This window comes from Mauremys mutica, chromosome 2 (genome assembly GCF_020497125.1).
Source record: "Mauremys mutica isolate MM-2020 ecotype Southern chromosome 2, ASM2049712v1, whole genome shotgun sequence".
Taxonomy (NCBI): domain Eukaryota; kingdom Metazoa; phylum Chordata; order Testudines; family Geoemydidae; genus Mauremys; species Mauremys mutica.
In genome coordinates this window covers 226,702,288-226,724,489 of record NC_059073.1, presented here as the reverse complement: position 1 = coordinate 226,724,489, position 22,202 = coordinate 226,702,288, and the positions used below count along the sequence as shown (strand labels likewise).

The following is a 22,202-nucleotide window of genomic DNA, read 5'->3' as shown; positions in this document are numbered from 1 at the left end:
TCTCTCTGTTTGACAAACACGTAAGTACAGCCTTGAGCTATGCTTGCATATGGCAATAAAAACCCATCCGATTCAAAATAAGATCCTCATGCAGTGATCTCATTGTCAATAGTATTTTTCATCTCAGGAGCTCCATTGACTGTGATTCTTAGAGCAGCTTAAGTTTCACCTTAGCTCAGTGAAGCAATCTTAACCCTGTGTTTTGCCACATGTATGCAAACTCAAAAGGAAGAACAATCCCACAGGAGGACTAAATATCTGAAGAGCTTGGGAAAGTTTTACTGAATTCAGTATGGCATTTGTTACTCTGATTAGATGTTTGCCCGTGTGTTGGGAAGATCTAAGGAACCATAACTGGAATTGCAGCCTGACCATTGCAATGCATTGAAACAATCTGGATTTCCATTCCACTTCGTCATAAATAGAGTTTCACTAGAGCCAAGTTTGTGGGGTGAGTCAGGGCAGGATCTATACTGATCTTTTAGTTAGTCCGTCTTCTATACCCCCATGGAGGAGGGCATGCTGGGGCTACTTTCAGCTTTGCCTGAGTAAGAATTAAGTACAGACTTCAGGATTTGGCTCTTAATACAGCTTATATAGGTACACCTATAAAGAGCATGCAATGTAATTCATAATGTCACCAATAAAAAGCACCTTGAAGTCACTGGGACTTCAGTGGGCATCGGTTTAGGCCTAATATCAGTACTGTCTTGCAAATGGGGTTTGCTGCTTGCAAGATGATAGACTGACATTGGCAGGGCTGGATAAATAGAACAATGGAACTGTCAAAGCTAGCTGTTTCTACTGTGTTTGTCTGCACAGAGTAGACAGAGCTTTTGACCTGGCACTGCTAACTCGGTAACCCAGGGGCTTCACCCAACCTTCCCAGGCTGCCCAATCAGTGCCAGGAGCCTCACAGAGGCCAGTGGCCTTGGTATCCCGTTCTCCTCCAGTGCTCGAAGCTTCGGGGGGTAAGACCCCGCAGATCCAGGAGGACCCAGGGGAGCTAGCTGCTGGATCACCAATGTACGTGGAGGTTCCCGTGGCACCAGCATTGTCCTCGTCATCCCCAGACGATGCTATCATGAGGCCCCCTCACCCAGTTCCTTAGGATGATGCCAAGATACACCAGGAACTTTTGAAGAGGGTTGCTTCTAACCTGGGGCTTCAGGCAGAGGAACTGGAAGAGCCCTCAGACTCTCTGTTTGATGTCATCGTCTCCTGCCAGGGGGGCTCTACCCGTTCATGAAGGAGTCTCTAAAATCACTAATGCCCTGTGTCAGACCTCCTCTTCTCTGGCCCTATCTCTAAAAGGGCTGAACTTAAGTACTTTATGCCAACCAAAGGGCATGCGTACCTATACTCCCACCCGTCCCCCAATTCCCTTGTGGTTGAGGCGGTTAACCACAAGGAGAGGCAGGAACAACCCGAGGCCACCCCCAAAAATAAAGACTCAAGGAGGTGGGATCTTTTCAGATGTAAAGTTTATTTGTCTTCCAGCCTTCAGCTGAGAGTAGCCAACCACCAAGCCGTCCTTGGCCAATATCACTTCAATATGTGGCAACCATGGCCAAGTTCGAAGGGTCACTCCCTGATGCTTCCAAGAAGGAGTTCTGAGTGATCCTTGATGAGGGCACAGCTGCGTCCAGGGCGGCCCTCCAAGCAGCATCAGACGCTGCTGCCCGCACCATGGCTTCTGCTATCTCCATGTGCTGAGCCTCTTGGCTCTTCCTCTCTGGGTTATCCACCAAGGCCCAGCAGTCATTGCAGGCCCTGCCCTTCGGCGGTGGGGCCCTAGGCAAACAGTCTCAAGGACTCCTGCACCACCCTGAAAACCTTGGATCTCCACATCCCAGCCCTGGCACATAAACAGTTCAAACCACAGCAGCCTCAGGGCTAGGGGAGCCATCCTCAGCAGGACCAGCCCCATAAATGAGTCAAGGATTACAAGCGCCGCTCAAGCCACCCGCCTCCACCCTCTGCCCAGTCAGGCTCAACCCGTAATAAGCATGGGGTCAAATGGTCATTTTGAGGGTGTGCCCAAGGGCAATCTACCAGACTGTTCCCCGGATTCATCTTCGCCAGTGTTCTCCGACTGCCTTTCCCCTTTTCTCCCAACTTGGAACACTGTAACTTTGGACCGCTGGGTCCTCAGCACAGTGGAATGGGGTTATACCTTCCAGTTCCTTTCTACGCCCCCCCTTCCCGCCAACCTTCCCCGTCCCTCTTCAGGGACCCCTCTTATGAGAGTCTCCTCGTGCAGGAGGTAAAGGGGTTACTACAGCTGGGTGCAGTGGAAGAAGTTCCTCTCAAGTACAGGAACAAGAGGTTCTATTCCCGGTACTTTTTAATCCCAAAGGCGGTCTATGGCCCATCCTGGACCTGAGAGACCTCAACAAGTACCTACAGAAGCTAAAATTCTGCATGGTCTCTCTGGCTTCTATTATCCCCTCCCTGGATCCAGGAGACTGGTATGCTGCCCTCAACTTGAAGGACACATATTTCCACATAGCAATCTTTCAAGGACACAAATGCTTCCTCCAGTTTACGCTGGGTCCCCACCACTACCAGTTTACGGTCCTCCCGTTCAGCCTGGTGACAGCACCAAGGGTATTTACCAAGTGCATGTCAGTGGTAGCAGCTTACCTCAGGCGCCAGGTATCCAGATCTACCCATACTTTAACGACTGGCTCATAAAGGGCAGGTCTAGGTCTCAAGTGTGAAGGGATGTTGTGGTGCTTCAAGCCACATGCTGCTCTCAGGCCTACTGGTGAACAAAAAGTCAACATTAATGCTGGTGCAAAGGACAAAGTTCATCGGAGCAGTCCTCTATTCTGTCTGCGCCAGGGCGTTCCTGCCACTGGAAAAGTTCCACACACTGGCAAACATCATTGCAAAAAGTTTCCACGTACCCTCTAACTACCGCCAGGGTCTGTCTGCACCTGCTGGGCCACATGGCAGCATGCACTTATATGGTCCACCATGCCAGGTTCCAAATATAGCCCCTGCAACAATGGCTGGCGATGGTCTATTCCTAGTCCCGAGACCCCCTGGAGAAGATTGTTACCATTCCCAAGGCAATACTTATCTTGCTGAGATGGTGGACTGTGACCGCAGGACAGTTCTGGAACGGGTTATGTTCGACAACCCTCCTCACTCCATCAAGTTGGTATCGGATGCCTTGGACCTCAGGTGGGGTGCACATCTTGGCAACCTCCAGACACAGGGGATGTGGTCCCCGGAGGAGGTGCACTTACACATAAATGTCAAAGAGCTCTGAGCAGTCCGTCTGGCATGTGGAGTCTTCTTGCCCCACCTGTCGGGCAAGGTGGTACGAGTCCTGACAGACAACACAGCCTCAATGTTCTACATCAATCGGCATGGGGAAGCACGCACATCGGCTCTCTGTCAGGAGGTGCTCCATCGGTGGGATTTCTTCATCAGCCACAAAATCCACCTGGAAGCTTGTCACCTTCCCAACATCAGGAATATGCAGGCGGACCAGCTCAGGAGGGATTTCTCCTCTCACCACAAGTGGTTGCTCCATACAGAGGCAGCCTGCATGATCTTCCAAAGACGTGGAACTCTCCAAGTGGACCTGTTCACTACCAGACCGAATAGGAAATGCCACTGGTTTTGTTCTCGACAGGGTCTGAGCGAGGACTCCCTCTCTGATGCCTTCTCTCCTGTTGTGATCAGGGAGCCTGATTTACGCGTTCCCTTCGATTCCACTCATCAGCAGGGCCCTGGCAAAGATCAAGGGAGACAAGGCAAAGGTTATCATGATTGTCCCCAGCGTGGCCTTGCCAGCATTGGTTCAGCACGCTCATGAGCCTGTCAATGGCCCCTCCCTGGCCCCTGCCCAACCGACTGGACCTCTTGTTGCAGGACCATGGTCACCTCTTACATCCCAACCTCGGGTCCCTCCATCTCTCAGCATGGATGCTGCGTGGCTGAACCCAGAGGAGCAGACCTGTTTGGAAGGAGTCCAACAGGTCCTCCTGGAAAATAGGAAGCTCTCAGTTAAACTGACTTATGTGGCCAAGTGGACGAGGTTTTCCCACTGGGTGTCGGAACGGGGTATCTATCCCTGGCATTCCTCCATACAGACTTTCCTGGACTATCTGCTCTATTTGAGGAACCAGGGCCTGGCACACTCTTCCATTAGAGTGCGTCTTGCGCTTTTCACCTGCCGATCCAAGGACAAATGGTTTTCTCCCATGATGTGATGGTCAGATTCTTGAGAGAGCTGGAGAGACCCTTCCTGCAGGTGCGGGCACCAGTCCCACAGTGGGATATTAACTTGGTCCTCTCTAGGCTCACTGGCTTGCCCTTTGAACTGCTGGGTTCTTGCTCCCTTTCCCATCTGTCATGGAAGGTTGCATTCCTGGTGGCGGAGACGTTGGCGAGATGGGTCTTGGAAATTAAAGCTTGACCTCAGAACCGCCGTACGCAGTCTTCTACAAAGATAAGATTCAGTTGCAGCCCCACCCAGCCTTCCTGCCAAACTTGGTCTCCACCTTCCATATGAACAAGGAGATCTTTCTCCCGGTGTTCTGTCCCAAAGCACATGAGACCAGTGAAGAGAGGCGTCTTCACTCCCTGGACATACGGAGGGCCTTGGCTTTTTACTTAGAACTTACCAAGCTTTTTAATAAATTGACTCAACTCTTCATCACTACAGCGGATAGGATGAAGGGTCATCCGGTGTACTCACAGAGGATTTCCAATTGGATTACCTGATGCATAAGGACATGGCAGGGGTTCTGCCGCTGCCGATCATCAGAGCCCACTTGACGAGAGCACAGGCATCTTTGGCGGCCTTCCTGGTGCATATCCCTATCCATGACATCTGTAGAGCCACAAAGTGGTCCTCTGTCCACACGTTTACCGCTAATGCCATCACTTAGCAGGCCAGAGATGACACTGGGTTCGGCAGAGCTGTGTTGCAATCTACACGTCCGTGAACTCCTACCCACCTCCAGAGGTACTGCTTTGGAGTCACCTAATATGGAATGGACATGAGCAATCACTCAAAGAAGAAAACACAGTTACTATTTTCATAACTGGTGTTCTTCAAGATGTGTTGCTCATATCCATTCCATGACCCGCCCTCCTTCCCCACTGTCGGAGTTTCCAGCAAGAAGGAACTGAGGTTGGGGGGAGCCAGCGGCACCCCTTATACCATCCCATGCAGATGCCACTCCAAGGGGTGCCAGAGCCAGTCCCCTACGGATACTGCTGAGGGAAAAACTTCCAGCACTACTGCATGTGGTGAGCACACACACGTAATGTGGAATGGACATGAGCAACACATCTCGAAGAACACGAGTTACAGAAAAGGTAACTGTCTTTTTCACTGATGGTTCCAACAGTTTATAATTATTACAAATGGCATAGGGAATGCAAGTAGACTAGACTAAAGGCCCTATCACAACCTGTAAAAGTAATGATAGTTTCAAAATGATCAGTTAAGATGAAGGGCCTGATTCTGCTCTCTTTACTCAAGGTTTAAACAAGTGGTAACTCAGTTGGTCACACCTATGTAGTGGCCTTTATATTTCTCTAAGATTAGTGTCATACAGAATTCACCATTGCTTAAGACTGTGCCTTTCAAAGTAATATTGATAATTACATTATGAAGTGTGAGGTCTATACACTCTATATTCAAAGACAATGTTTTTAACAGGATTGTTGATGGGATTGAAGATGGAAACCATAATGAGGGAAGCCAGACTTTTGACTTCGGCTCTGATCAACTCAGGCCGGAATCCCGGGTATCTCCTACAATTGTGGGTAAGTGCCATATCTAGCCACTCATTGTAATAGACACTTTTTTGATGACTTGCCTTTTGTGCATCTATATTTGAATGATTCTTAATAAAATAAACTTTTATGAGTTATGTGAATGGGTTTAACATGCAGCTAAACTTATTGTCATTTGCACTGACCGCAAATCATGACAGAAAGGTACAACTGGATATCATCAGTGTGTTTGGGCCAGTTGTCCTGCTCCTCCCTGTTACAAGATAAATGGCTTGTCAGGAGTTTGATTTCCACTACGTCTTTACTAATATAGGGGCTGATTCTATGAGGTGCTGAGTGCCATCAACTCCATTAAACCGGCTGAACACGACACATTTCAAGATTGGGTCCCATAGGGACATACCTGGAAAAATAATTTAAGAAGAACTATACTGGAACTTTGCCGCTATTTTACTATTAACTCTTGGTTTTTCACGGAGTTAACAGTGTGTCAGAACTGAACAGAGTGAAACCCGTGAGTAGCATGAAATGCTGGGCAGTCTTCCGAAAGGACTGATGAAACAAAGCAGCAGGCAGGAACACAAATATAAGAGCCCAGCCATTACTGGTGATGCAAAAGCAATGGGCTAGTGTTGAAATGGCATAACCAGTTGAACTCAGATTGTTTCCCACTTTCCCCTCCTAGATGAGGAAACTGTCCTCACATAATTATGTATCTCTTGCCTAAATGCCACTGTGAAACTAATTCTTTTTGAAGACAAAAACAGCTGCATAATAGGGGTGTGGCAATTACATATGTGATTTTTTTAATTGCTGAATTATCAGGCTTAATGCCTTGACAGAAGTTCTATGTCTTCTCACAGAGTAGGTCCCACACAGGAAGAGGCAGTGCAAACTTCCCATAATACCTCATTTACATCCTTCCTATGCATTTTATATTGACCATAGAAAGCCATTAAATGCTAATTTCATTTGCTCCCAACCAAACCTGAGGTCAGATTTAAAGCAGAGATCAAGTGAAAGAGTCACCTTACTAACTCCCTAAACCACCTGATCATGTATTTCTATAATTTACATATATGCATGGATTATTTACAGACTCTGAAGTTGGTGCTGCAGTGCTAGTTATCAAAGCAGAAGAAACCAAACAGCAGATCAGCAGGCTTAACCATGAGGTACGGAGATTTTTTTATTCTGATTAACACCACTTTGATTAACAATAACATGAGAAGAGATGGGGGAAACCCCATGATGTTTGGGAATTTCACAAAGTTTTGAACTTGCAAAATTAGGAAGAGGTCCCCAAATCACCTTACCTGTAATTTAAATACATTGTTTCTAATACCGTCCAAGAGTAATTCGAATACTCAAAGAAACATATTTTATCTAGTCTGTGCTATGTAGTAGAGTTAGCCTAGTCTTGATGGTTCTTCTATCACAAATAAGCAGCCTGTGTGTGTGTGTGTGTGTGTGTGTGTGTGTGTAGACAAAAGCGTGGAAAGGGAGGAAGGGAGAAAGAGTTACTCTTTGGAAAGAAAAAAACCACAACAGTGTGTGTGTGTGTGTGTACACACACACACACACACACACACACACACACACTGTGTGTATATACACACACACACACACTGTTGTGGTTTTTTTCTTTCCAAAGAGTAACTCTTTCTCCCTTCCTCCCTTTCCACGCTTCTTTTGTCTCTCTCTGTTTCACTCTGCCTACTCTTATCACACACCCCTCTATGCTTTTTTTTAATTTTCAATCTCCTTTGAGCAAGATGCAAACCTAGTAATGTTTAAATTCATATAACAAATTATCTGAGTAGATTCAAAATTAGGTAGGAAGCGTTTGCCCAGCCCAATGTAGGAATTATATAATATTTTGCTTTTTCAGATTATAACTTCATTTTAAAGAAAGTAGTTCCTTATACTTCTGTGTAGGAAGAAAAGTAAATATGGCAGGCGACCAGCTTGGCTTAACAGTGAAATCCTTGCTCGTCTTAAACACAAAAGAACAGCTTACAAGAAGTGGAAGATTGGACAAATAACCAGGGAGGAGTATAAAAGTATTGTTCAGGCATGCAGGTGTGAAATCAGGAAGGCCAAATCACACTTGGAGTTGCAGCTAGCCGGAGATGTTAGGAGTAACAAGAAGGGTTTCTTCAGGTATGTTAGCAACAGGAAGAAAGTCAAGGAAAGTGTGGGCCCCTTGCTGAATGAGGGAGGGAACCTAGTGACAGAGGATGTGGAGAAAGCTAGTGTACTCAATGCTTTTTTTGCCTCTGTCTTCACAGACAAGGTCAGCTCCCAGACAGCTGCACTCTGCAGCACAGTATGGGGAGGAGGTGACCAGCTCTCTGTGGAGAAAGAAGTAGTTCGGGGCTATTTAGGAAAGCTGGACAAGCACAAGTCCATGGGGCCGGATGCGCTGCATCCGAGGGTGCTAAAGGAGTTGGCCGATGAGATTGCGGAGCCATTGGCCATTATCTTTGAAAAATCATGGTGATCGGGGGAGGTCCCGGATGACTGGAAAAAAGCTAATGTAGTGCCCATCTTTAAAAAAGGGAAGAAGGAAGATCCAGGGAACTACAGGCCAGTCAGTCTCACCTCAGTCCCTGGAAAAATCATGGAACGGGTCCTCAAGGAATCAATCCTGAACCACTTAAAGGAGGAGAAAGTGATCAGGAACAGTCAGCATGGATTCACCAAGGGCAAGTCATGCCTGACTAACCTAATTGCCTTCTATGACGAGATAACCAGCTCTGTGGATGAGGGGAAAGCAGTGGATGTACTATTTCTGGACTTTAGCAAAGCTTTTGATACAGTCTCCCACAGTATTCTTGCCAGCAAGTTAAAGAAGTATGGACTGGATGAATGGACGGTAAGGTGGATAGAAAACTGGCTAGATGGTCGGGCTCAACGGGTAGTGATCAATGGTTCCATGTCTAGTTGGCAGCCGGTATCAAGTGGAGTGCCCCAAGGGTCGGTGCTGGGGCCGGTTTTGTTCAATATCTTCATTAACGATCTGGAGGATGGTGTGGACTGCACCCTTAGCAAGTTTGCAGATGACACTAAACTGGGAGGAGTGGTTGATACGCTGGAGGGTAGGGCTAGGATACAGAGGGACCTAGACAAATTAGAGGATTGGGCCAAAAGAAATATGATGAGGTTCAACAAGGACAAGTGCAGAGTCCTGCACTTAGGACGGAAGAATCCCATGCACTGCTACAGACTAGGGACCGAATGGCTGGGCAGCAGTTCTGCAGAAAAGGACCTAGGGGTTACGGTGGACGAAAAGTTGAATATGAGTCAACAGTGTGCCCTTGTTGCCAAGAAGGCTAATGGCATTTTGGGTTGTATAAGTAGGGGCATTTCCAGCAGATCAAGGGATGTGATCATTCCCCTCTACTCAGCACTGGTGAGGCCTCATTTGGAGTACTGTGTCCAGTTTTGGGCCCCACACTACAAGAAGGATGTGGATAAATTGGAGAGAGTCCAGCGGAGGGCAACAAAAATGATTAGGGGGCTGGAGCACATGACTTATGAGGAGAGGTTGAGGGAACTGGGATTGTTTAGTCTGCAGAAGAGAAGAATGAGGGGGGATTTGATAGCTGCTTTCAACTACTTGAAAGGGGGTTCCAAAGAGGATGGATCTAGACTGTTCTCAGTGGTAGAAGATGACAGAACAAGGAGTAATGGTCTCAAGTTGCAGAGGGGGAGGTTTAGGTTGGATATTAGGAAAAACTTTTTCACTAGTAGGGTGGTGAAGAACTGGAATGGGTTACCTAGGGAGGTGGTGGAATCTCCTTCCTTAGAGGTTTTTAAGGTCAGGCTTGACAAAGCCATGGCTGGGATGACTTAGTTGAGTTTGGTCCTGCTTTGAGCAGGGGGTTGGACTAGATGACCTCCTGAGGTCCCTTCCAACCCTGAGATTCTATGATTCTATGATATCTGCCTGGCTTCTACCTATTCTGAATGCTCCATTAATACTGATATAAGTTATCCCTTGGTTATAGGGCAAAATGAAAAGCATTAGAAAAATTATTCCCAGCAGGTATATGATACTGTGTCTTCACAATGGTCTTTTTAAAAATTCATGCCCATTATGTTTTCAGTAAATAAAGTACTTCAGGTCATATGATGGAGGCATCAGTAGCAACTCCACGGTTAAAGTTGCACTGAGATTTGCACTTAAAGCAAGACTGTTTAAAAGCAACCATTTCATTGTAAGTTTCCCATTTACAGTTGAATTTTCTGTAATATCGTTTTTTCTGAAAAATGTTATAAATTTGGTAAAGGAAACATTTAAGAATGAGCCCTTTTTTAAAATTTGCCATAAGCCTTGCCTTTTTCTCTTCTCCTCTCTCTCTCTCTCTCACTCTGACTAACCAACCACTGTCACCACACATAGTAAATTTCTCTCTCACCCCACCCCTCCAATCTCACTGATTGGCCACTTCTCAAATTTTCAGGCTTAAACTTCATATCCAGTTCAGCTGAAATCAGTTTAGGACCAGCAAAAGGGGCTTTATACACCTTTATCTCCACCCCTCAGCCCGTTTTGGGACTGGTTGGATACAATTATGATGGCGATCTACATTAAAGCAGCTTCAGGAAAATGACTAGATATACCACAACTGGGACTGTGAAGAGGGGCCTAGAAGCAGTTGAGCTCCAAATCTGCCTTAGAAGTCCTTAGAACCTCCTCAATAAACAGACTGGAGAATCCCATGGCTTGAGACAAGGCTGGCACGACCATCACTGATCAGAGCTTTCTAGAAAGCTTGATGCAGAGGAGCTCATACATATCCCAAGAGTGAGCATATGTACTGACAATACTGGAAGGAGAAATACCACTTACTAGCATATTAGTGATGCTTTTGAAACTTTACCATAGCAGAAGTTAGGAATGTAGTATTGACCCATTCCTTAACATTGAGGAGCACAGATATTTTTCATATCTGAGGCTATAAGTAAGTATTGTATGATTATCATCAAGCAGCAATTGAAAATATAGTACTATGTCAAGAACCTTTCAAGCAGAAACCTAGTGGAATAAACAAACATTTTTTCTGCAGTGGCTTTGTGCCTGTCGTTGCTTTTCCAGTGTAGTTCTATAAATCTTTTAGTATTGTGATACATTTAAACAATAGTAGAAAAGATGATATTCTTTCTAACATAAAATTAGTTTTCCCTGTTAACACTGTGCACAAAAAACAAACAAAAAACCCACAGTTTTGGTGCTGATCCTCTTCTCACACTACTGTGAAAAGGGAGTGAGTTCCTTAAAGTCAATGGGGTTACAGAGTGGGGAGAGAATTGTATTTAAACAAGAAATCCTTTATGCCTAATCCAGTTTCTAATTCTATATTAATTATTAAAATACAGATTAAATAAGTCTCCCAAATGGTCTGAAGTAAATAGGATGATATTCAATAAGGACAAAAGCAAAATCCTTCATTTAGGAAGGGACAATCAGTTGCACACATACAAAATGGGAAATGACTGCCTAGGAAGGAGCACTGCGGAAAGGGATCTGGGTGTTATGGTGGACCATAACTAAATATGAGTCAACAGTGTAACACTGTTGCAAAAAGAGCGAACATCATTTTGGGATGTATTAGCAGGAGTATTGTAAATAAGACACGAGAAGTAATTCTTCCGTTCTACTCTGCACTGATTAGGCCTCAATTAGAGTATTGTGTCCAGTTCTGGGTGCCACATTTCAGGACAGATGTAGACAAATTGGTGAAAGTCCAAAGAAGAGCAACAAAAATGATTAAAGGTCTAGAAAACATAACCTATGAGAGAGGATTGGGAAAAAAAATGGGTTTGTTTAGTCTGGAAAAGAGAAGACTGAGAGGGGACATAACAGTTTAAGTATGTAAAAAGGTTGTTACAAGGAGGAGGGAAGAAAAATTGTTCGCCTTAACCTCTGAGGATAGGACAAGAAGCAATGGGCTTAAATTGCAGCAAGTGAGGTTTAGGTTGGACATTAGGAAAAACTTCCTAACTGCCAGGGTGGTTAAACACTGGAATAAATTGTGTAGGGAGGTTGTGGAATCTCCATCACTGGAGATTTTTAAGAGCAGGTTAGACAAATACCTGTCAGGGATGGTCTAGATAGTACTTAGTCCTGCCATGAGTGCAGGGAACTGGACTTGATGACCGCTTGAGGTCCCTTCCAGTCCTATGATTCTAAGATGTTATTGCCCATAGCAATATCCTGTGCCATGATCCTGTCAGAATTCACCATTTCAGCACATCAATAGGAGACCTTTTAAGGCAGTGTTTCTCAAACTGGGGTTGCTGCTTGTGTAGGGAAAGCCCTTGGCGGGCTGGGCTAGTATGTGTACCTGCCACATCCACAGGTCCAGCCGATCGTGGCTCCCACTGGCTGCAGTTCGCTGCTGCAGGCCAATGGGGGCTGCTGGAAGCGGCAGCCAGTAACTCCCTCAGCCCGCACTGCTTCCAGCAGCTCCCATTGGCCTGGAGCAGCAAACTGCGGCCAGTGGGAGCTGTGATTAGCTGGACCTGCGGACGGGGCAAGGAAACAAACCGGCCCAGCCCGCCAAGGGCTTTCCCTATACAAGCAGTGACCCCAGTTTGAGAAACACTGTTTTAAACTGTTGCAGCCAAGTGTTCCAGGTGATTCAGAAAGTCAAGGAATTCTTTCCTTTTAGTCACTGCTGTGCTAATGACATCATGATGTCAAGGGACAATCTATGGCTACAGGTGCCCTCTTTTGGAACAGATGTAAAACCAAGGATCTGAACATATGGTAATTATAAAGTGACATAGGATCTGTCAGAGAAGGGATGTTAACACCACTGTAGCCAAATTCCAGCTTAATTCATTATATTCTGCCTCTCCAGTTCATTTTAATTGGATATGAAATTCTTCTTCACTTCCTGTCCTGTTGTGCAGTGCTCTTACATCTTTGTTTATTACTGGAGATAACTGAATTTGAATAATAACTTTTTGTTATAAATATATGTATTACTATCCATTTGATTTTACTATGGATGAAAGGCACCAATCAATAAAGTGAGTGTGACTTTGCATTAACTTAATTTTATATATATATATATCTATACACACAAATAAATGTAATACAAAAATTTTATATGTAGAAAAATAAATTTAAGTTAATGCATCACTTATCGAAGAGCTGCTCAGACAGCAGTAGAAAGGCAGAATTAAGAGAAACCTAGAAAACTGGGGGAGTAAGAGGCAGTGATGTGGGAGGAATGGTCTAAAAGCTGGATAGAGGAAAAGCTTTTTAGTAGAGAAAGGTTACAGATATCCAGAAAGTAGCCAAAAAAGACAAATTAGTTTGGATAGAGAATATTTTAAGGTGGCACAATTTAGATTTAGTTAAGTAGGTAATGTTCTGAGACGTATATATTCACTAACAGTAGATCCTTGCTATAATGCCCTTCACAATAGTGAACCTTGGGCTACAGCAAATGTAGTCCCTGGATTCCACCACCAGCCCTGCCCGCTGTGGTGGGGGGCTGAGAGTTCCTCCAGTCCCAGGACTACAAGGGTTTTGGGAACTTGACAGTTCCTCCAGCCTGGGGTCATGGCAGAAGGCTGACAGGTTCTCTGGCCCCAGGGCCATCACTGGGGCAGAGACGCTCACCGCTCATTGAGCTGGTTTTATTATGTCAATGGGAGAGCTCTCTCCTGTCAGCATAACATGGCTTCATGAGCGCTCTTACAGTGGCACAGCTGTGTTGGTACTGATGTGCCACTGTAACCTTTAGTGAACACATGACCTAAGGCAGGGTTACCACTCCCTCCTGCTTGGCCATCACTGAGACATATGATTTCATGATGACTTTTACTCCAAGTCCATAAAGCATCCTTTCACCATAAATGCATTATTCCTTAAATGCAACAAAGAGTCCTGTGGCCCCTTATAGACTAACAGATAAGCTTTCGTCTGACAAAGTGGGTATTCCCCCCTGAAAGCTTATGCTCCAATATGTCTGTTAGTCTATAAGGTGCCACAGGACTCTTTGTCGTTTTTTACAGATCCAGACTAACACGGCTACCCCTCTGATACTATTCCTTAAATGTTACCCATACATATATCTCACAATGATTATGAATCTTGACAAGTTATGTGCTTTCTTTTGAACCCATAACAGAGTTCAAAAAAGAACTAGATACATTCATGGAGGATAGGTCCATCAATAGCTATTAGCCAGGACGGGCAGGAATGGTATCCCTAGCGTCCATTTGCCAGAAGCTGGGAATGAGCGACAGGGGATCATTTGATGATTACCTGTTCTGTTCATTCCCTCTGGGGCAACTGGCACTGGCCACTGTCGGAAGACAGGATGCTGGGCTAGATAGACCTGTGGTCTGACCCAGTAGGGCCATTCTTATGTACCTTCCATGTTAAATATCCTGTAAGACATGTGTCTGGTGTTGTGAGTTTGTCAGGCCAGCACATCCCTCGGCCCACGCCGCTTCCTGCAGCCCCCATTGGCCAGGGACTGCAAACCGTGACCAGTGGGAGCTGTGATTGGCCGAACCTGCAGACACTGCAGGTAAACAAATTGGCCTGGCCCACAGCAAATTTCCATGACAGGCCATGTGGCAAAGTTGCCAATCCCTGATTTAACACATCAGGTAGATGCGTTATTATTAAATGCAAAAAAGCTACATTAATGCAATACTAAGTGTGCATAATTAAAGTCACAAAGTCAAGAAAAACAAAACATTAAAGTTCGTAGAGCCTTAACTTTGTGCATAAAGGGACAGATTATCAGCTGGTGTAACATCAGCATAAATCTATTTGAAGTCTCAGAATCTCTCCTTGTGTTATGGTGTACATTTTACAACATAAATATATTTTAACTAGCATAACAACAATAGAAATAATACTATTTATTTGCAGGACAGTCAAGTTCATAAGAATCTTGGTGTAAAATAACAAACCTGTGAATGAGAGAGGACTAAAACTTTAATAAAACAAACTGGAGAGCGTCTCTCGTGAACTGCTGCGCATAGCCATGCAGTGTTCCCAACCCCCTGCCTCCAGGGCACAGCTCCAAATTCCTATGTTCATTATACTGTCCTTTATGAGAGAGTCTCTTTAAATTATAATCTTTTACAAACATATCTCTACAAAGTTAACATTTTTGGAATCTTAAATGCTACATTTAAGTGATGTGACCACTTTTGGAAAATTTTATCATAAAACTCTAGGTTATTTTTTTTTTGCATTTAGTTTCCTTGGTTTTTTAACATAAAAGGAAAAACAGAGGTACTTGTGCTTACTAATAATTGTGTGTGTGTGTTCACATCTCACTTAAGAAAATGAAGTGTCTTTACCCTTGCTGCTGTTGGTCTGGAGATGGTTTTCTACCATTTTACATTTTTGATAGGCTCAGAGTACCATCACAAAGGCATTTGTTCTTTAACCATAGATTAGTATTTGCAGGATATTAGAGAATGCAACAAAAGTAGCATTGACCATAAGAGGAAAAGAACTGAAATGAGATGACTGTTTCAATTGAGCTACTCCAGAACTGTGTATTGAAAGTTTTCTATGAAAGGAAATTATCTTAAAGGGAATTAAATACTTATTTGAAATGTGGATTAGTTCTGACTCAGAACAAAAAGCAAACATTTCAAAAATTTTCAAAAGGGAAATCCTCAGGATCTCTGACTCAGAGACAGTCTGCCTGGTTAGCTGCCCTGGAGCCATGGGCCCTGGAAGCCCCAGTCTTGGAGCCAGTCCACTTAGTTGACTATCCTGGGACCACAGACCCTAAAAGCCAAGGCTTGTGAGCTGACAAGAAATGAGGCAAATTTCAAAAGATTCTGTCAGAACCCACCTGGTTTCCAGAGAAGACAGATGCTGCACCTCTGGAACAGTGTCAGCCAACTCCTCTGCTTTGTCAAATGCTAAGCTAACTTCTTCATTTTCTTTGGTGTTCAGAAGGGAGGGATGGGAGACAGATGCTAGGGTGAGATATACATCTCACAAGGATGATAAAATACTGAAGGGAAATCAGAATTATACCAGAACATTTGATCAAGAAATTGGAGGCTAACAAGACTCAAGGGCCAGATAGGAATGTATCCCAGACCCCTCAAGGAAGTACTAATAAAGACGGGGAGTTTTAGCAGAGAAATTTAAAACTTTAAAGCTTTACATTTCTCTGCTAAAAATTCTTCTCTCTCTAAGCACTTCCTTGATGAGTCTGTCTTGCCCTTGAGTCTTGTCTCATTTCGCAATCAAATGCACTCGCATGGTGTGTATGTGTATATGAATGAGCAAGGGCATCTCATGAGCTAGAAAAGCTAATTTGGCTATTAACATTTAAAAGTGGTAGTAATAATCGACAGCTGACATTTATATAGAGCTGTTCACCAAAAAGTGCATTAAAATTTTCCACAATGAAATTATTTCACCTGCTGTTGAAGTGCAGGGTCAAACAAGGCATCGTTACACCAAAAATCAGACCTAAGGCACCCCATTTTCCTTGCTTCAGCTAATGGTGACAGATCAGCACTACTGATGCTGGACAGCACCTAGTGCTGTACAGTGTTTTCAACACAAAGAGCAGCTGGAAAATCCTTTGTATCAGCATCTAACTGTATGTACACATCAACAGTCTAATACTGGCAGTAATGAAAAGCTTTCTAGCCAACTGAAGTTGCAGGAGCAATTTGGATAATTACACTCTTCCCCATCCAAACTTGAGGTTGGCCATGACACCAGAAAGTGTCATGGAATCTATAATAACCACAAATGGACAAAGCCTCATCTATTACATCTCATCTGAAAGACAGGAGAGACTGTTATGTTAGTAGATACTAATGCCATGTGAGAGCATTGCTGCAGAATTGTCTCAAACAGAAAGTTGCCACTCACTAACTCAAACCATTTCTGCTGCACTCTTGGGTTCCTCTTGGTGATTCCCCATATCAGAAAACATTGCAGAATTCTGCAGTAACTATTCCAAATTTTGCATCTTATAGTAGCTTTACATCACTCGGGTGGTTTGTGGCTGTAGATGCTCTATTTTTATAAAGGTCTCCCATCCAAACTGATCAGGCTCAACCTTCTGTAGTTTGTGGAATCCAATAATTTTAGCAGCCCAATATTATATGCCAACAGGGAAGATGCAGAAAATGACAGAGCTACTGTGTAAACTTGATGTCAGCAGTGAGCAAATTACAAATTCCTAATTTAACAAAGGAGGTCTCTGCTCTGATTTTACCAACGGGAGATTATGCCTAACGAAATTTGTTGCAGAAGCTCTGAAACTACTTATGCTACAGAGACCTATTTAGAAGCACATACAAGGCTAATTTATCAATGAATGTTGCTGTATAGGGAACAAGCTACTTATCAAAAAACGTAGAAAGAAGTGGCTCATATATCAAAGATACTTGTGTTCTGGAACAGCTTGTTATGCTAGGTCAGACCTGTCACAAGGATTAATATTAGGACTGATTTTTTTCCCCCTTGACTTCAATGAACTGGAAGGAGGGACATGCTAGGGAATAATAAAATAAAAAATGCTGTTGGAAGGAGAAGAGGAAAAGTTGAAACCAAGATTAAGGAGAAATATAATTCTAGATGTTGTCTTACAGGCTCTGAAGTTCAACCAACCTATGTTCACATAAGGGGAAATTAAACTCCTTACCCACAGCCATGAACAAAGCCCTAGTAATGGGGCTGTGAGCTGGGAACTCAGCAGGGTATAAGGAGGAAAATTCACCCCTGAGCAGGGAAGAGAGTGAGTAGGTGCTGACCCTGCCTCCCCCTCAATGGCTGCTACCACTATCCACCAGGTAAAGTAGAGGACCCATGGCCCCCTCACCCACCACTTCCCAGTATTCCCTGCCAGACCCACATATTTGGAAGCAGTTTGTGTACCAGCTCATGGTTGCAAAAGAAGTGGAGGAGCCACTGAATAGCTGCTTTGTTCCAGATCTACAGAAAACCCAGACACCCCTTTGGAGTTCTGCCTCACAAAGGGGCTTTTCATGGGTGCTCTTTTCACAGGTGAATTTGATTTATTAACCTAGTTCTACCACATTTCCTGTGGGCTTTCATCCCTCACATTATCTCCGAAATTCAAGATCTGTTTTATACCCGAGCAGCCTATCGACTGTCTGTTGAACCTTGTTATATGTGGATGTAAAGCTGTCAGAGAAGCCATTTGCAGTGCAGGCCAAGTTTTTAATTGGTTGTACAAAACTCAATTAGGCTACATATCCTTGTGTTTCAGCTCCTAGTACCTTATTAATTAACTACATACATATACATAAATATATGTATACATATACAATTAGATCATTCATTTAACAAATCTGACAGCTGTCAGACTAGACTCTCCTCTGCTTCTGACCAGTTCCTATTTCCCATCAAGCAGAATCATAAAAGCAAAGAGCCTCCCTTTTTAAAAGGGACATGTGATCACTACAAAAAATACAAAATGCAGAGGAATGAATGAACCTAAATATGCTTTGTACTTTCCTTCCAAATTTCCTATGCTCCCACCTCTTGTAGCTGTAGAAAAAGTACAGTGGATGATCCTAATACTGCCAAAGCCAGCCTGAAGTGCCCTCTTCAATGGATTTCCTGTAACCGTCTTCACAATGGTGAAGATTGTATTTCTGGTTATAAAAAAGTTAAGTTGCATAAGTCACCTAACTAATTCATGTTCTCTTTAGTTTGGGGCAAAGCAAGTACTGCTAGATTATCCTTTTCTATTTTTGACAGGTGGGTGAAAAGAAATGTGCAGTCATGTCTTGCTTGCGACAGATTACTGCCACTAACATCACTTTGATGAACTGTGTGTGTTTACTTCCACAGGCCTAATGACAATAATCTGATATAAAATAGATTAATTAATCGACACTGGTTCATATTTTCCTCCTCAGCATGTTCATTTCCCTTTATTATTAAAAATAAGGACCTAGCTTTAACTCCCTAAAAATCTTTCCCTAAAAAAAAATACTAACAAAACATGAATTGGTCCTTTCATTGCTTGCCTTAAGCTTTTAATTTTCCTAATGAATGTCTTTACCCCCAAACATCACCACATTTGCCAAAAGAAGCTTATTAACCTGTAGGCCTGATTCTGCTCACAATGGGAGTTTTGGAGGGATGTGCCCTGTTTTTCTATTAGATGTTCTCAAGTAATATTCATTTGTTATTATCAACAACTTCAATAACGTGCATTACCTCTTAATGAATGGAAAAGAAACGTTAAATTGAAAACATGATTAACAGTTGGTGATGCCCTAGAATAATCTCTCTCATCAAATGCCATCTCTGGCAAAGGCCCCCTTTGCATCAACATTTCCCAAACAAAAGCTGTGACTACAGCTGTGCAAATATTTCCAATGAAACATGCAGCTACGCTAAACCCACAGTTTGGATTCCAATTTGTAACTCTGGCTTAACTTCAGTAAATAATTTATTAAATTTCCTGAACCTTTATCTCAAATTTGCGTATAGTCTATAGCAAACCTAGGTCTGTTATATATAGCAAGCCTTTACTGAGCATTCTTAGAAACAGGCCTCATTTTTTTAGAAGTGACTAGGTTTTCAGTGCCTCTATTTTTTGGGTACAAATTTGAGCTACCTTGAAGAAGAGATCTGATTTTCAGAGAGTCAGGCACGCCGCACTTTCTAAAGTTCAAGGAACCTTTAAGACATCTGAAATTGGGGACTAAATAACTGACACTTAAAATCATTAGTCACTGCTTAGAATTTAGATCATGGATTTCTTTACAGTTAAAATGAAAAAAGTAACACCATTTCTTGCATAGATCTTTGTATACATTTTCAAAAGGATTCATCTTGGCAGCCTTCATCAGTATTAATATTTCCATATCATTCATGTCTATCTTTCAGACTTTTTCTCTCCCTTTTTTTTAAAATGTAACCAGGAATGTTTTAATCTTTGTTGTTAGAAGGATATTGTTGCCACAGGAAATCATTCCCCACCCCCTCTGGTTTGAACCTGCAACCATTTTTATGTGTGGAACTTGTTTAAAAGCAATTGGAGTTTTCAGTGTGAACGGATTCCAGAATCTGCTTTTATGGGGTTTGTCTATTTTAAGCTAAATCTATTTTTCACCTGATCTCACTGTTACATTTGCTTTTTATGTTTCAGTATTAGTGAAGGAAGTAAGCAACACATATAATAAAATGCATGTGTATAACTAACGTAAGGAGATGCAAACTTAAATGGAAGGACTGTTTCTGATACATCACTTCTCTGCTTAGTTAAATGATATTTCTTTCTAAGCAAAGATACTGTCTGAGACTAGGCTGATACCTTTATAAAAGAGTGCCTTTCATCAAGCAAGAAAAGGAAATTCGTGTATTTCAGATGTGTTTATAAACCATTTATCTACACATACTATATACTTTATTTCATGTAACTGTTGCTTTTTTGCCTTGCCTCGGCAGGTTGCTACTTTAACTCAAGAGGTCTCACAATTAAGAAAGGACATGAAGAACGTGATGCATCTTCTGGAAAACTTATTGACATCACAGAAGCCTCCAGGGTTCTGTGCAGTGCATGGCACATCTGTGAGTCCTACATTGGAAAGCTTACAGACTAGAATGACTTGGACTACACATCAACCGTGTATGCATATGCAAGCTGGGAATATTACTTGCACCAAAGCACAACTTTGCCATGGTAACATGACTCCTGACATTTGGCACAGGGATCCATCTTCTGTAGGGAGCAGTCCCCAAAGAACTGAATCCCATGTTCAAAATTCTATGGACAGTGAATTTTATTATACTTCAGGCCTTGAATATTCACCTTCCTGCTATCAGGTAAATCAGAAGGATAATTTGCAGTTTTTAAGATGCACCTCTCCATATTCGGATACCACCTTGACTCCTCTTCAGTCTATTTCTGCAACTCTTTCTTCCTCAGCGTCCTCCTCCTCAGAGACTTCACTGCACCTTGTGCTCCCCAGCAGATCCGAGGAAAGTAGCTTTAGCCCAGGAGCAGTCAGTTCACTAAGCTTTGAGAACTTGCCAGGATCTTGGGACCTTGAAGGAACAACAGGAGCAGTTTCTGTACAAACCTCTGAAGATTTCCCACTAGATGTTGTGACAAGCACAATGGATATTAAAGATAACCAAGCCATAAATGTATAATGATAGACCAATAAGTGGTATTCAAAGCATGTTCCACAGCTGCCAGTTTAAAACTTAACCAGTACTGCATGACTGCTTTGTATTGCCTTTTCTCTGGTCATCATGGAGACTTGCTAACATGAAAAATCAGATTTTTTGAAAGCAAGTGGATATGATAAGATATAACCAGTTCATACAGTAGGAAACAATTTCTAGATTCTAGAAGCATGTTGAAAAGCATTTTGTATACACAGATATAACTTATGGTCTGTTTGGCAGACTTTTGTGATAGTCCAAAAGACCCTGAGGGTCAGAGCAGCTGGAAGTCTAGGACAAAAGAACTGTCATAGGAGGTTTTTGTTGCTTGAAGCAAAGGTTTTCCTGAGTGCCTGATTGTTGTTCTCAAACAATATCTGTGGCACTGTTTGCTTCAGGTGATCATGGCTCCTGCTGGTTTATTTGTCAGTTCCGTGAAGGCAATGGGGCAATTATCGCTGCATGTCATCTCCTAGACAATCAACCAAATAGAATTGGTAGAGAGTGGTTAGTAGTCGCATGGTATTTGTCATGTAAATGAAACCTCTTTATTTATCAAAAAATACTATTTTTATATACTTGGTATGAAATCTGTACCTGGAACTATTTAAAATATTTATAAGAAGATAAGGATTTCTTTTCATTTTGTAAAAGCTTGCAGTTTTAACAAGAAATGCACTATCATCATGTAGTAGATCAAACTATTTATTGTTAAGCCTATGTAGTTTAAAACTGGATCCCCTTTTATCTGCATGCTGTTTGCAATGAATGTATCCATGCTGGAGGAATACAAATAAAAGGTAATATTTTATTTAAAAAAATAAAAACCTGGAATGTCAAGTCAGATATTAGTATTTTAACCTGTGAACTGTGCTATGCTAATGAGATTCAGTGCCCTAGTTTTGTCTTATAGCATTGTATTATCGCCTCTATTGTTAAAACTGGTTCAGTGCTTCAATATAATCCCTATTTTCAGGGGGCTAATACCAACAAAATTCAATGAGAACTGAAAATTGGCAGGTAGAATTGTAAAGTAAGAGCAATATTTTTTAAACAAATTTTAAAAAATATTTAGGCTATTTTAATCAGCAAGAAAAGAAGAAATAAATAATAATCTTGAACTGTTATATTTATCTATTGGTTTGTACTTGTATACCTAAAAATAGCTGTGATCTTTAGAAACAATTAAATTTGGCAAGTGATTTTGTCCATAAATTGTTTAATTGCTTTTGGTATTTTCAAACAATATTTTTTTAAT

General features: G+C 42.7%; 1 protein-coding gene across 3 annotated transcripts in view; it reads left to right on the top strand.

The window, feature by feature from the left end:
• The window catches only part of KCNH8 (potassium voltage-gated channel subfamily H member 8), a 371,011-nt gene extending 349,289 nt beyond the window's left edge, over positions 1 to 21,722 (top strand). For 2 of the 3 annotated variants that reach the window (XM_045007783.1, XM_045007784.1), the window contains exons 14-16: positions 5,690 to 5,796; positions 6,865 to 6,941; positions 20,222 to 21,722. In XM_045007783.1, coding sequence (XP_044863718.1) covers positions 5,690 to 5,796; positions 6,865 to 6,941; positions 20,222 to 20,929 — 892 coding nt within the window. In that variant the 3' untranslated portion in view covers positions 20,930 to 21,722. Of the gene's footprint in view, positions 1 to 5,689; positions 5,797 to 6,864; positions 6,942 to 10,235; positions 10,518 to 20,221 lie in introns of those variants that run through there. The other variant, XM_045007785.1, reaches the window with a different exon arrangement.
• Positions 21,723 to 22,202: the final 480 nt, after the last annotated feature.